The 15,439-nt window shown below is 43.4% G+C and overlaps 2 protein-coding genes across 3 annotated transcripts; one reads left to right on the top strand and one right to left on the bottom strand.

The window, feature by feature from the left end:
* Nucleotides 1-1,485: 1,485 nt before the first annotated feature.
* LOC105702405 (U8-agatoxin-Ao1a) lies at nt 1,486-8,780 on the bottom strand. 2 transcript variants are annotated; one of them, XM_012429960.2, is made up of 3 exons: nt 8,391-8,780; nt 4,600-4,675; nt 1,486-3,772 (listed from the first exon to the last, which is right to left on the bottom strand). In XM_012429960.2, exons 1-3 carry the CDS (start codon nt 8,476-8,478, stop codon nt 3,637-3,639), a joined length of 300 nt encoding a protein of 99 aa, XP_012285383.1. In that variant the 5' UTR covers nt 8,479-8,780; the 3' UTR covers nt 1,486-3,636. The 2 variants fall into 2 exon arrangements, with proteins under 2 accessions (XP_012285383.1, XP_012285374.1); XM_012429951.2 differs by having other exon boundaries at nt 1,486-3,799.
* Nucleotides 8,781-12,772: 3,992 nt separating this feature from the next.
* On the top strand, nt 12,773-14,809 carry LOC105702397 (ATPase family AAA domain-containing protein 1-B). Its single transcript, XM_012429937.1, has 6 exons — nt 12,773-12,928; nt 13,101-13,343; nt 13,418-13,619; nt 13,725-13,921; nt 13,990-14,168; nt 14,236-14,809. Exons 1-6 carry the CDS (start codon nt 12,773-12,775, stop codon nt 14,396-14,398), a joined length of 1,140 nt encoding a protein of 379 aa, XP_012285360.1. The 3' UTR covers nt 14,399-14,809.
* The last annotated feature ends 630 nt before the right edge of the window (nt 14,810-15,439 follow it).

Raw genomic sequence — 15,439 nt, forward strand, 5'->3', positions numbered from 1 at the left:
AAACAAATGAAATTCAAGAAATTCCGCCGCCATCTTTGATCTGCACCGAATCGAGCGATCGCGCTTAATATTATTAACGACGTTTACTCCTGATTTTCAGATAGGATGTTCCACCTTGAGAAGATTAAGAGAGAAAAGGAAGACAAGAAGAGAGAATGGAAATTCACTGTACCGTCGAAAAGAAATAAAATTCAAAAAACATGGGAGAAGTTTCAGCTACCCTAAATTTATATATTGTATTCTCTCAATTGTAAAAATAAGCTAGTTTAAACCATTTCTAATAAGATGTAAGGACCCGTCACCTGTGTATATACATATTTATAAACGTAACAATTTTTAACGCCGCTCTGTAAATTCGAATTGTACGAGGTAAACAAACACTTTGAACAGGGTGTTCACGTAGAAAAGCGTGTCACGTTTATCTGCAGTCTTTCGTAGCCATTAGAATTCGTAGAAGAGCCGGTTTTTCTGGTCTTAGAACCTCAAAACCCTCGTAGGTCGGACCTTCAAGAGCCTCGACCTAAACTCTTCGGGGTGAACGTCCTGGAATTCAGTTCCGCGATCGTGTGAAATGCATGGAAATGCTAATAATGCTTAACCGATGACCGACTCGGATAATGAACTTGGCTCGATTTAGCGATCGCGTGTCCGAGACGGGATGCAGATTACAGTGCTATCAGTCGTAACAAGTTCGAAGCATGCGGACAAAGGAGGGAAGAAGGAAGGAAGAAAAGGACAAAGGAGCCGCTTTATTGGCACAGTCGCGTTTACATATTTCCTTCCATTAATCGCCTACTAACTCGCGGGCCGATCTCTAAAAGTTCTTATCAGAGGGAGAGATAGAAATGTCCACGTCTTGAAGTGTGCTCCGCGTTCGTCAACCGAGAACACGAGGTTGCCCGTCGTAACGTTATTTACGACAGACTCGATTAGGATTGGACGTGGTCGTAGGTCGACGTCACGAGGTTAACTCCTTTAACCTTCTGACTTGACATCGCCCTAATACACGTTCCAATTGCGACACCCATAAAGAACAGAGACTAAGAGGACGAACTGCATAGGGTCCTTATGGGAGCTCGTGTCCGTGAAAAAGGATACCGAATTGTTTAAAATTTTCTCTGTAGGTGGCAATGCTATCGCTAAGAGGCTAACATAAGGTTTGCTCGTGTTGTCTTATCGTGAACGGACGCTTTTTTATTTCTCATAACCGGTGGGAAAGGGCGACGTCGTGGAAGCGTGCATTTTTCTTTTCAGTCTTCGTCGGCGTTAATGCACCATGTCATCGGAAATGTCGACTGTTAAGAAACGCACGTCTGTCCCAGAAACTTCGTTTCCTCGGAGGGGAAAATCTGTCGGAGGGGAGGAGAGAAACTTCGTTTAAAATTCACAACTCGCAAAGACTCTCCAGTACCAAACACGGTTTATTGAACATAACATTAGCAACAATGTGTATTCCAACCGCCGCAAATCAAGGTGTCCTCGACTTTTCCCGGCACAATCACTGGCCCTCTTAACTAATTAATTAATTAGGAAACATGCTCGTACAACATTTAGTGCTAAGACAAGAGTAGGGCTAGGGACAACTAAAACAATTAAAGCAGTACTATCTTAAGTTGACGTTATCTACTGTCTACAGAGACGACTTTCCACTTTCTCTCGAGTTCAAAAATATCGGAGCGATGTTTCATTTGTTTAATATTATTTATATATATTTATTTATGTATATATATATCGCACCCACTTTCAACCAAACATTCTCGTTCGAGAAAAGTCTCCGTGCCGACAAGAGGGAGACGGGAAAGTGGGAGACTCTTTTTCTTTTCTTCATCGTATATTCCACAGATTCCATATATTTTCAAGTTACATTGTTAAGGACAAATTCACCATCGCATAACGTAGTAGATAAGATAATGCGCTCAACACCCAGGCGTGATATACATGAAGGAAAATGGCACGATACTCGAAACACACAACAATATCGCAATATATCGGAGCACCTTCGAAGTCATTGTCGCCATTGCCAGTTGTAATGCAAATTAAATGTTAAGAAACGCATTTTGTAACGGAGCGACTGATCTAGACTGTCGCGTTAATTGTTTTAAAAATACCTTGCAAAATTTCCTATACAGAGGATATTTTATTTCTGTATCGATACACTGTCTTCCCCATGTCCGTTCAACATCGACTTCCATTCCTTGGTTAATAATCATTTAATGTTAAACGCCTTTCCAATGGAGCGACTGATCTGAACTTTCACGTTAATTGTTTTAAAAATACCTTGGATAATTTCCTGTATCGAGAATATTTCATTTCAATATCGATAATCTGTCTTCCCCATGTCCGTTTAACATCGACTTCTATACCTGGGACAATTATAACTCAATGTCAACAAACGCATTTCTCCCTTCGCATTAATTATTTAAAACAATGCCTTGTAAAATTCCTAATATTCCGCCGATTATAATTTAATTCCAAGAGATATGCAACTCTGCCGGATATTTTTTTTCCAATTATTTTCGAGAATATCCTGCAATATTTCCAATATCGAGGTCATTTCATTTCAGCATTGACAACCTGCCATTTTCGTAACTCTTCGGCATCGAATTCTACCTCGAACCAAACACGTGACATTAATTAAAAATTAAAAATTGAAAATTGCAAATGTTTAATTCGGAGTGAATGGTCCATCTTCCCGGGAGTAATCCAGGATTTTCGACAGGACCTAAGTTAATTCTATTAAAACTAGATTTCACAGGAACTTAGCACCGCATTATCAAGACGTACTCTTCAGGAAGGAGCGGAACACGAGGGAAGGTTAAGGTCAAGGTTTAGCCCCTTTACATATTTCATCTTGCGTTTCCGCTGTTTCATTATACCGGGTAAATTTCGGAGCCCGGGGAAGACGAGAGCGAGTTCCGGGAATTCCTCGGGGAAATTGAACTTTCGAAGGGAAGCACTTTCCCTTCCTCGAGGAGAGTGCGTTAATCAAGATGGCCGCCATAAAGGAACTTAATCGGACTCTGACGACCTCAATTCAAAGCCGCCTTAAAAACGTCGGATTTAATTCCCAGTGTCACAAAATTTCCCCTAAAAAACATGAAATAACCAGGAAGATAAAGAAACATCGAGCTGCGTCGACAACCACTTCAATTTCTCAAATTTCCTCTTCGCGGAATTTCATCATCGGGGGAAAGGAAGAATTCCGATGGCTAGTTGAAAACGGGATCCTTTCTTCTAAATGGAAAAGCAGAATGAAATTCCGAGCACATCGGGGACCGCTCGAATGTGGAAAATGGAGTGCATTATTCTAGAAGAGAATTAATAATAAAGATAAATTCCGAACCCAACGATCGAAGTCGAAAAGATCTGAGCAGACCCAGAAATCAGGTCGAAAGAGGGAAGCCGTGGTGTGAACGAAGTAGAGAGCAAAAAAGTGAGGTTAGGAGGTCTCTCGGCGTCGATTAATTCAGGTGCAATTGAGTTCACTTTCGGAGATGAGAAATGAATTCTGGACACTGTTCCTAAAATCAGGGCGAAGGGGGGAAGCGGGGGTGTAAACGAGAGGGTAACCGAGAAAGAACGAGGTTAGCGAGGTTAGGAAGTCTCTCCCGTGTCGGCGCTCGGTCGGGGGTCCCCTTAACCCCACTTTTGAAAGAGGCCCATCCGCTGGCAGCGGCAGTTGGATCCCCAGAGGTTGCACCGGCAGCTGGAGCTGTAACAGCAGTCGTTCGGCCGGTGGTCGCAATTTCCTCCTCGTCGGATGCAGGCTCGCCTAAACAGATATATCAACGAGGAACGTCTACTCGAGATTAGGGAAATCGATAGAGTACTTTTCGCCGACATAGAGACACCGAGGACCTGTCGCTGGGGTTCTTTACACATGCTGCTAATACGTTTGCACACGGACACGGTGATCCATTTAGAAGCTTTCAAACGTTTTGGTGGGGTGCATCCATTTACAAGCTTTCCACGGGAATCTTTTCCCTCTATTAAGGTGATACCAAAGGATCGTTATAAATATATCAAAACGTGAAAACATTTATAAAACTTTTCTCTTTGTGTCCACCGAATTATTTGAAACTCTGACACGTGGTGATGAGGCTCTAAGGAAGAAGGCGATTTTTGTGAAATATCATTTTTCGAAGGAAAAAAAAAATGTCTTTCTTTGGTTCGTGTCTGAAATAAATAGAATTTTTTTTTTCGAGAAATGAAATTTCAGGGGTATCCAGTTTCAGTGAGGTATATAGACTTCGTTAATCACTAACTGTCCCACCGGTCGGTCAAATGATCGTTTTTAAATGGTACTGGTAATGGGGTTATAAACTGTCGGCACGTTTAGTGTTAATTACTCCATCTCGTACATCCCAAAAGCACTGCCTGAAAATATGTAAGTTACTAGGTGGCGTTCGCGTATAGACATCGCGTCGCATGCGGCCGTGTATTTGGCGCGGAACTCAGTCGAGTTTCCTGAGGTACTGTACGCGAGAACGTCTTTTTCAGGGGTGAAGACAAAAGCTGCATCGCTATTAGTAAGAACAGAATAGGAGAGAAGGTGAAAAGGTGAAAAGGGGAGAAAAAATTAATCGGACGACTACTCACTTTTCCTGCGCCGCGCGCATCAGGTTCTCCAGGGCATTGTCCGAATAATCCGAGTCCACCGGTGCGCCGACGTCCTCTGCAATATATAAGAGGATCAGGTCTCGTAAATGCGAGTCTTACCCGAGATTCGGATAAAGGAGTCTTTTCCACCCCGCCTTTATTGTCCTGCGAATTTATGATCCGCAGGAAGTGAGCTGAATGGGCTGGATGTGGGTTAGCGGGTTTGTCAGTGGGACAGGCGCGGCTTCCGATTTACGAATCAGCGAGACTAAGGCTAGAAAAAAAGGAGGAAAAGAAAATAAGGCTACGAAGAAAGGAAGAAAAAAATAATAATAAAAGGCTACGAAAAGAGGAAAAAAAAATGAAGAAAAGAAGCCTCGCTCACTACCGCCGGTATTCTTCTCTTCGCGACGGTCTTGAAGGTTCCTCGAATTAATTTTATTTAAAAATCTGTAATTCCGTAAATATGATCTTCACAGAGTGGCTCTCAGTTCGCTGGGAATTTTACGGCGAAGTTCCCTTGGTAAAGTCCCTTCTGGAGGAGGGATAGAAATAAAAAAAGAAAAAGAATTATCCGCCGCCATTTAACGAGTGCCGCGCCGCGGAAGTGTCCGGCTGGAGGTAATCCGACTTTCCCCGGGAAAGTTCCACGCGAGTATTTCATTCCAGGCTCTGTTTACGAAGATTTGCGAGGATTCAGCGAGCTTAAGCAGCCTGATCCCGTGTCCGGAGGCTAGTGCACGATTCCTGGAGCGCGCCTTTCCCCTCGTAGGTGGAACGAAAGAAGCCTCGGACAATGGCGGACGGGGGTGATCTTTATTTGCCGTCCACCCGTGACGTAGGTGGCGTTGCACGCGCTTGGAAATTGGATTGTACTCAGTGGGGTGTGTCCACGTAGATGCGATGGAAATAAAGAGGAAATAAAAAGCGAGTTGCAGGCCTTAGCGAAGCCGCCGCACCGGCCGCCATCTTGGTTCCACATAGCGACGCTCCTTGACTTCGGAGTTGGACATCTTTTCGATTTTCTCGCACTGAAAGTTGGTTAAAATAAATAAACGCAAAGACTACCTGCTGCAGCTACCAGAATTGGTATTGGCAAATTTTTGGAATTTGAGCCGGCGGCAACAGAAAACGGAAATTCTAAATGCCGCGGATTCTAGTTAACGCCTGCAAAGTTGAAATAAACTCGACCTGTAAACGCGTAAAACTTGGAAAAATGGACATTCGCGAGAGGTTGAGACCCTGTTTATAATATTTCTGCGGTGTTTATACGATAAATAGGATTTATACTATTATTTTAGGCCTTTCGATTTCGGACGGTCTCGATCCAAGATGGCGGCGGTCGGGAATGAAGACTGAAGACGGTATCCATTTCTTGGGGGTGAACTCCACGTGACAGCGGCGAGAAAGAAGAAAATGGAGGGGTGCGTCACCGACGTCGGATTATCCTCCCTCGAAAAGGCTCTTTTATCACGACATTGTTTCTCTTGCAGCTTTCCTTGCGGCTCTCTCACTTGTGGCTCGGATTTCTCGCCGAGGGAACGTCATTGTGACACTCCCCGAAAAAGGAAAAGAAAAACAAGATACCGGAATTTCGCACTTCACATACCGAAGCACATTTTTATCGCATAAAGGAATTTTATTGGGTCTGCAAGAAGTCCCATAAATCACGTAAAATGAAGAGTGATACCTGATATTAGGATTCCGAGTCGGGGCATTCATTTTGTGTACGTGAAGTTTCGTAACGTTGTTATGTAAAGTTACTACGTGAAGTTACTGCTATAACTGATTCATGGTGTAATGAAACTTGGGAATATGCTAAACCGTTGTTCCCCTGTCGCGTCGGCCGAAACTTCCTCGAGACCGACGCCATTGTCCTGGGAAGAGAGCAAAATGTCGGGACGCTTGTGACGTCAACTAACGAAATTCCATTCTTGCGGATTTTTCCTCACAAATTATATCCCGGTGTCCCGCCCACGTGTTGTCAAATTATTAACAATGCAAATTCAGAGTCGCGGCCTCGTAATTGGCACGCTCGAAATCCCGTCCAATGAAAATCGCGCGTTAACGCAACAGCCCGACGTAATCTCGTTTTAATGACGCCAGGGTTCATTTCCTGAACCCTCGGCCTCGTGTTTTAACGTCATGTGAATATATTAAATTAATGCATTACGGCAGTTTGTTAAATTTCAGAGACTCGCCAGTTTAGTCGTGTATAGTTAATTTAATAGATACATAATATCCCCTCAGTAACGAATTACCGCCTTTCGTATTTATTCTCCTCGCTGCGATGGTTAACTAAACAACAAGTGCTGAGAATTATCTCTTCTTCGAGTTAAAAAAATCCGGCGGCCATTTTGAATGCGCGCTCCCTCCAGACGAGGAATTATTAAAACTCTTGATTAAGATCACGGCGGCGATATTGCCTGACAGGGGATAATTAACTATCGCCCCCAAAAGGGCAATTTTCATTAATGCTATCGTTAGCCGCGCGAATTATTGCTTAGAAATATCTTTTAATCGAGTTAATTGAACTACGGGGGCGCCGAGACGTCGGCGGCCATTTTGAATGCGCGTTCCCTGGAGGAAGGGAACTCTGTCGAAATTCTCGTTTACGATTATGTCGACAATGTTGGCGTTCATTTCCTTCACGCGGCAACACGTGCGACGATAATTCCCGCAACTGCGAGGAAATATCCACGGCTTTCTCGTTTTTCTCGATAAAACGCAACGAAACGACCAGCGGTTGCGGCTGATCCGCAAATTCGAAAAATAAACCGCATACCGGTCCGCGTTATTTCCCGGTAACGCGCAACGAAGAGTGGAGAAATTTCGAGACCTTTTTGGCATCTCATTGTTGCAAAATAACCTCGATGCACTTCGGCTTCCAACGAGGACTTTGCATTTAAATGCGCTTAAAAATAAACTGAGGAAAAAAAAGAATCCATTGAACCAAAGAAATATTTCTCCGAGAAATACCGAAGAAACTTCATCGTTTATCGATGTTTAAGTGCACTTCAGATCGGAATGCCTGGGAGTTTTATCGCGAGAATTTATTCCTCCTCGCAGCAGCCCGACCATGCGTTTACCTTTACTACTGGCGATGCATTACCACAATCGGATGCATTCGACATGCGATTTGCAAGTAAAAGCAGTTTCAGAAAATTCTGAAGAATTGAGAACTGTGGCGCGTGCTAAACAAAATTTTTTTGTTTAAATTAAAATTGTCCATGGATAACGTAGTGGACATTTTCAGCCCTCCAGGTGTGAAAAGGGGATCCCAAGGGCTATTTCCCCGTCTTCGCCACCCCCAACGGAAGCAATTACTCGGTTGATCGGGAAATCGCTTAATCGAAGTATCCCTGACTCGGCGGGGAGGTGGACGATCCGCCAGTAACCGAGAGACTTCGCCCCCGGACACGATTTTCCGCCTCGCTGTCCCGTCGCAGGGGAGAACCGTCCTGACAAAACTTGTCCCTCGAATCCCCCTCGACAACTTTCATCGGAAACGTTTCCTGCCATCTCCACCCCGGAAGGCAGGAAGCGCAAAAAAACGAAGGACCTCTCCGCGCAGCGGATCCTGCGCCCACCCCCTTCTCAAACCCAACTTTCCGCTCGAACGAACCGCGCTGTAAAAAATCGTCCCAAACAAAAGTTGCTCTACTCATCCTCCGAAAGGACATTTGTTGGGACTGTTTTCCCACAGGACGCACCCCTGAGGAGGAAACCTTCCCCGAAGCGTTCAGCCCTTCCAATCGTCGCGCCGACCTCACACTTCACCCTCGACTTACCGTCGTCAAAGTAGGGTCCTGCGCTGGTTCTCTCCGTCAGGACCACGAGGACGCAGAGTAGACTGAGCAGTCCGATTTTGGGATCCATGGCGGTTCTTTTCACTCCTGGAATCGAGTCCTTCCCTGCGGTGCAGTCCTGCGATTCGCTCTTTGCCTCCCTCGGCGAGTTTCCGAGACACCGGAAATTCGTAGGGCCGGGAAGTCCTTTCCCTTCGTTGGTCTTCCTTTTTCCTCGCTCGTCGCTGATCCCTTTCTTCTTAGAGAGGACCTTCGGAGGGTCTGCCGAGTCGACGGTGTTCCGGGTGCGAGTGACGGTGCGGAGGAGACATCGCGACTCTTATATAGACGAGGGAGGCGGGGCCAACCCCCGCGAGGGGGTTGCGCTCCCATGCGTACACGAGTGTACGTACGTTCGCAAGTGTGTGTGCGTTTTCGCTGGTGTGTATACGTTTACGTTGGTGTGCATGCTTTTTCGCTAGTGCGTGTGTGCGTTTACCCTATTGTGTGTGCGATTTTGCTGGTCAGTACGCATTTTCACCGTTGTGTGAGCATTTTCGCTGTTATGTGTACCTTTTTGGCGGGTGCACGTGCGTTTTTTCTAGTTTGTGCGCATCTTTGCTGGTGTGTATGGGTTTTCGCTGTTATGTGTGCCTTTTTGGCCGGTGTATGTGGGTTCTTTCCAGTTCGTGTGCACTTTTTTTAGTGTATGTGGTTCTTCGTCGGTGTGTGTCCATTTTCTGGTCCATGTGCACGTATGCGAGAGATAAGTAGGTGGAAGGAGAGAGGGGAGTGGATAAAAGAGGCGAGTGGAGGTTTAGGGTTGCGTGGGTCGCAGGGGGAGGTCGAGTGTCGCGGGAGAAGGGTCGGGTAAAAAGCTTCCCTCTCTTGTCCACACCGAAACCACGAGGGATGACGATCCTCCGGTGGAGCAACTGGTTGCGATGCAACTGGTACCCCAGTTCTCGTTGCTCCCTTTTTTTGGCGATCTTCAACTACCGGAAATAAGATTTCTTGAGGTCGAGGCTGGAGAATTTCCACTTTTAAGGGTAACCAACCGGTGCTCTTGGTTTTCTTGCCATTTTCGAAATTTATATAACTTGTCATTGTTATTTTATTTATTCGTCCTGGCATAAATTACCCTGCGAACAAAATTAAACAATTACACATTGAAAAGTTCAGGTCGCACCTGGAATTTGGAGAATTTCCACATTTCAGGGTAACCAACCGATGCTATTGGTTTTCCTGCCTTTTCAGAAATTTATATAACTTGTCATCGTTATTTTATTTATTCGTCCTGGCATAAATTACCCTGCGAACAAAATTGAATAATTAGACATTGAGAAGTTCAGGTCGAACCGGGAATTTGGAGAATTTCCACTTTTCAGGGTAACTAACCGATGCTTTTGGTTTTCCTGCCATTTTCGAAATTTATATAACTTGTCATTGTTATTTTATTTACTCGTCCTGGCATAAAATTACCCTGCGAACAAAATTAAACAATTAGACCTTGAAAAGTTCAGGTCGAACCTGGAATTTGGAGAATTTCCATTTTTCAGGGTAACCAAGCGGTGTTCCTGGTTTTCCTGCCATTTTCGAAATTTATATAACTTGTCATCGTTATTTTATTTATTCGTCCTGGCATAAATTACCTTGCGAATAAAATTAAACAATTAGACATTGAAAAGTTCAGGTCGAACCTAGAATTTAGAGAATTCCTTTTCTTCGGGGCGATCATCTGGAGTTCCTGATTTTCTTCTCTTTCATCCTGACATAATTAACCCTGTGAATATAATTAGGAACAAATGGGATATTTTCACTGAAGGGGTTTGACAAAGGGAGGAAAACGTGCCCAGTTATTACGGGCCGAAATAATATCCGCCTCGATCGTTACAAAGGGATGCAACGACGTCACGCTACTCGGACAAAACCCGGCAACGTGATCCATGTAAATGGACCACAAATCCCTAAATCGACTCGATTTGAAACCCTCGCCACTTTGCAGTCAGTCGAAACCCCTGGCACTTCGAGGACGAGCCGATTAAGGAAGGAGGGAAGTATCCTAAGTGGCGTGCAACAAGTTGCCGCTGACGTTAACAGCAGTTACAGACGAATCGAGTAATAAAATCCTCAGGACAATTTGCATACACGCTTATTACAAAACATACAACCGATAAATCTCTATAAAACGCTTCATGGGGAAAATCAAATTCAGTTTAAAATTTGAGGCGTTAATGACTGCCGACGAATGAAGAAATGAGATCTTCCCACCAGTTTGTATATACACTTATTACAAAATAACAATTAATAAGTCATTACAAAATGCGTTACGACGAAAATGAAAGTCAATCTAACATTCCAGATCCTTATTGTTATGGCTAAAACACGTTTTTAATTTGTAACATTTAAATAGCTAAAAGACGTCATTCAGCTGTAGTCTTCAAACGATTAAAAGACGTGTTTTAATATTGAAACAGAGGTATAAGCTCGAGCTGAAAAGTCAAAATCAAGGCAACCATAGTTTCCTGGACTGACTGACAAAACGAACCGATGAAAATTCTTCGGAATTTCTGTCTGTCCAGATTCGGCGAAATTAGATATCGGTTATCGGTTTTTTACGACGAAGCGGCGGACGCCTCTTATTAATTCCAGTCAGTCGTTTCCCGAAAATACGGGAAAGTTATTTGGGGGCCAATTATGGCCTCCCTAGCAATAGACGCGAGAATGCGACCCTTGTTTGTGACGGGCTATATTTTCTGGCCGACATCCGATCCACCCCCGAGAAGAGTCAAGTGTACGAGTTCCCCTTACGCCCACGTCGACGTCTTCGGCCGCGTTTTTAGAAATCGATCACCGACCTCGCCAGTTACCTTGCATAGACAAATCGCAATATCAAAATCGTCAATCTGGCCATAGGAATTTTCCGCGTCGAACATACGCACACCAGCATGCCTTAGTAGTACAGAATAATTTTTAAATAATTTTTTCTCTAATACTTGGTAAATATCTCAAGCGACAGATTTTTTTAAGATGTCTCGCAGAGTTCATTTCAAGACATCTAAGATATTTCTTGAGAATCTCAATGATATATTTATTCTTAATAATTTGGAATTCCTCTCCGGGTTGATTTCTTGCCGTTTTCCTTGAAATTTTTCTCGGCATTCTTCCATCTTGAATCTCCTCGCTTGGCGAATGACGCCCTTGTGGCTTTAATAATTTCATTTCCGAGCCAGGGAAGGGGGTGTATCGATTCTGGCCGAAGCAGGGGGTCGGCTTCGACCTTCTTAGTTGAATGTCCGCTTCGAACTCGCCTAAAAAAAGGCGTGGAAAAATGACGCCAACGCCCGATGCCGCGAATTATCCCTTCGGACCCCTTTTTCCTAGCGCGGAATCTGAAAAGGAAGAAAAACCTCCGGCGAAGGGTCGGCTAACGATTCCGCGGTTTCCCGTGACTCGTTATCAGCAGGGCATCAGGTGACAAATGACACTCAGGTGTCCTATAAATGCGAGGGGACGGATTTTCCTCCCTAAAAGGGGCGCAGGTTCGAAAACCCAAATCCTCTCAGCCGAGCGAATCTCCATCCTATGTAAAATTATTAAAATTATTAACACTGTATGAAAATATTTAAAAAAGAAAAACCGTTACATATTTATGTGTGCCGACCAAGACGTAGAAAGAAAATCCGACATATTTGCTGAGCTTTGATGGCGATCTTGAGGCAGCGATTGAAGCGCATTATCCTGATCGCTGTTTGTTTCCTCGTTTGTTGCTTTCTTCCTTCGTTAGCCAAGGGGGATTTGTTTTCGTGCGCAGATTGCAATTTACTGTATGTACATATTGATTCGAGAAAACACTCTTCCTAGTTCCATTTTGAGATGACTTCTTATTAGAATCAAAATATTTATTCGGTTAGGGATGAAGAACTGACTTGTAATAATTACCTGACATCGATTTATACGGTCAAATTTTTAGTACGTTCTGATTTTTTTATCGAAGTGGTTGCTCTCTCTCTTTCTACCGTTAAGATGTCGAATTTAAATTCCGCGCGTAATTCCAATACGCGTTAAATTCGAATTCGGAACGTTGGGAATAGCGTCGCCATCTAGGCGACGAAGTGTGAAACTCATTGCGACATCCACTTTTCGGTGGTCTCGCCGGTCATCGCCATTTTGGAAATCTCCTCTCTTAGCAAATGATAGTTCGTGGCGAACCGGCAAGAAAAACTAAAGCCGGAAACCCCGGAAAGAGAACTCGATCTAACGAGAATTGCAGGGATGTTGGAAAAGTAGTTTTAGAATTAATTTAAACTCGTGCCAGGGAGTTTTAATTCTCGACCGGTTAAGGCGGGCTGTGACTTAATAATTCTGAAAGTGAATCGAGTACGATGAATGTAGCGGACGGAGCGGGGATCTCGCGCTACGAAGTACTAGTACTCGTTGCTAGGTTATCTTTTGTTACAGCCATTGGCTTTTTCAGCATGAAATGGATTATGAGCCAGTTGGATCCCACGACAAAGGCGAAGAAAAAAGCGAAACAAAAAGTTTGTAAATATATGCATGTTATTTGTTGTCATTTGCAGTGGTATTAATGCCAAGCATGCAAAGGTGTCACTTAACCTTTCCATGGCTTCGACACCTACACCTGATTTTTTTGAATTTTCGGGAACATTGAATGTATTAGATAAAGAATTAACATCAGTGTACGTTTTTCAGGCTCAAGATCAAATACGGAAACTGGCAAAGAATGATAGTCTGGCATTGTCCATCGATACCGAACAATTAACAGATTACGAAATGATGATCGCTACTCATCTTATCGATCCTCGTGATATAAAAATTTCTTGGAATAATATAGCAGGTCTGGAACATGTTATTCAGGAACTTAAGGAAACGGTTATACTGCCGATTCAAAGGAAGGAATTATTTGAAGATTCGCAATTAACTCAGGCTCCAAAGGTTTACATTTAGTCTTATGGAAATGAAATGTCGATTGTAAACAATGAGTTATTAGACATAAACCATATTTTTAGGGTGTTTTACTCCATGGACCACCGGGTTGTGGGAAAACCATGATTGCTAAAGCAACTGCTAAGGAGTCGAAAACAAGTTTCATAAATTTAGATGTTAGCATTCTAACGGACAAGTGGTATGGCGAAAGTCAAAAGTTAACTGCTGCAGTGTTCTCGTTAGCAGTAAAACTGCAGCCTTGTATAATATTTATCGATGAAATTGGTAAGTACATTGTTTTTAAAAATCCATAATTTATATATGGTATACTTTGTAGCGTATCTAAGTCGATTCTTTCATAAACATGACGTCGATGAAACGCTTCCATAGATTCATTTTTGAGATCTCGGAATGCACAAGACCATGAAGCCACGGCAATGATGAAAGCCCAGTTCATGTCGCTTTGGGATGGTCTAATAACCGATCCGTCTTGTACTGTAATAATTATGGGTGCAACCAACAGACCAAAAGATTTGGATCGAGCGATTCTGAGGCGTATGCCGGCGACTTTCCACATTGGTTTACCTGTATGATTTTAAATTTCTATTATCTCCACCCAGAAGTACAAAGACATATTGTGAACATTGATTTTCAGAATGAAGAACAGCGAACGCGGATAATTAAACTAATTTTGAATAACGAGCCGATTGCAGATGATATAAATATTGCAACTTTATCAAGACTGACGGATGGCTTTTCTGGATCAGATCTGCAAGAGCTTTGTCGGAACGCATCTGTATATCGCGTCAGAGATTATATACGTTCTCACACTCAGTAAGTTTAATCAACCAATTTCAATAAATGTAGGCTTCATCTTTTAAACCCTTTTTAATCGTTGCAGGGATCCTGAGCATCCCAGGACAAGCTTGATTCCTGACGACGAAGAATACCATGACACAGTGCGACCTATTACAATGGAGGATCTCATGACATCTCTCAAGAAAATGAGAACGTCCAAAGTTCATACAGGCAACCTTACCGCTGCTAAATTCGACCTAGATTAAAAAAACCAATTTTTTCATTGAAATGTGAATATCAACCATTGTTTGCCTTTAACTCATTAGAAAAGAGGCAATAATTGTGGCAAAACATTAATGGTTGTCACTCCATTGCCATCATTCCATGCATCAAGGTTACGTAAATATCTCTGACACACAACGGAGATGTTACATTTCGAATCTGTCACCGAACTTTATCGTGTCGAGACAAATTATATAGTTTGGTAAGCCTGGCTGTTAGTCGTCAAGACTTCATGGCGTGGATACATCACCTAAAAGGATCAGCATGTCTCCGACGATTTTGGACTTAGAACCTTGTAAACAATGGTGCATCTTCCTTTAAAAAACCTCCCACGTAATATATAGTGGTGTTCGTGTTTGATGAAAGGCTCGATGAAATAAAACGTGTGAAGTGAAGTCTATTGTGAAACCGTTACCCAACCGTCATCAGTTTATAACATTCACTCGGTTCCTACGTTCATTCGCAAGCAAAGCCTCGTAGTGTATGTTCTCCCTATCAAGTAATACATAAGTCGTATGTTTTTAATGGGATAAAATTTTTTCACTTAAACCATGTTAGATTGTCGTGTTTAATAATTGTACCGATTCGAAACCGCAGGTGGCAATAAATCCATATTAGAAAGACTTCTCGTTACAGCTTTAGAGTTCTAAATGCGGTATATTATGTCAAGATCGATGATTCATAAAATACCGGAAAGTTACCGGTATTTTTCCCTGTAAACAAATCTAGCGGTCTCGGCTTGAATCGACAGGGAGAGAGCGACCGACTTATTTACATACAAGCGTGCGCGGCAGCCCGAACTGGCCCGAGTTGAGACATTGCTCACGAGTAGGGTCCATGATCGCGCATGACGCGCATTTGCCATTTGGGTTGGGCCGCCATTAGGGTATCAAGTGGTAAGTACACGAGCTGCCCGCATTCTCCACCGAGGGCAGCACAGAACACCATCGCGCGACCCAGTTTGTGAGCAATCTCCCAATTCATCTCTTATTGGAATCGGTGGCCGCAGAAATCGAACTTACCGA

The sequence above is a fragment of the Orussus abietinus genome, unplaced genomic scaffold (genome assembly GCF_000612105.2).
Source record: "Orussus abietinus isolate OABI.00-Male unplaced genomic scaffold, Oabi_2.0 scaffold29, whole genome shotgun sequence".
NCBI classification, from domain to species: Eukaryota; Metazoa; Arthropoda; class Insecta; order Hymenoptera; family Orussidae; genus Orussus; species Orussus abietinus.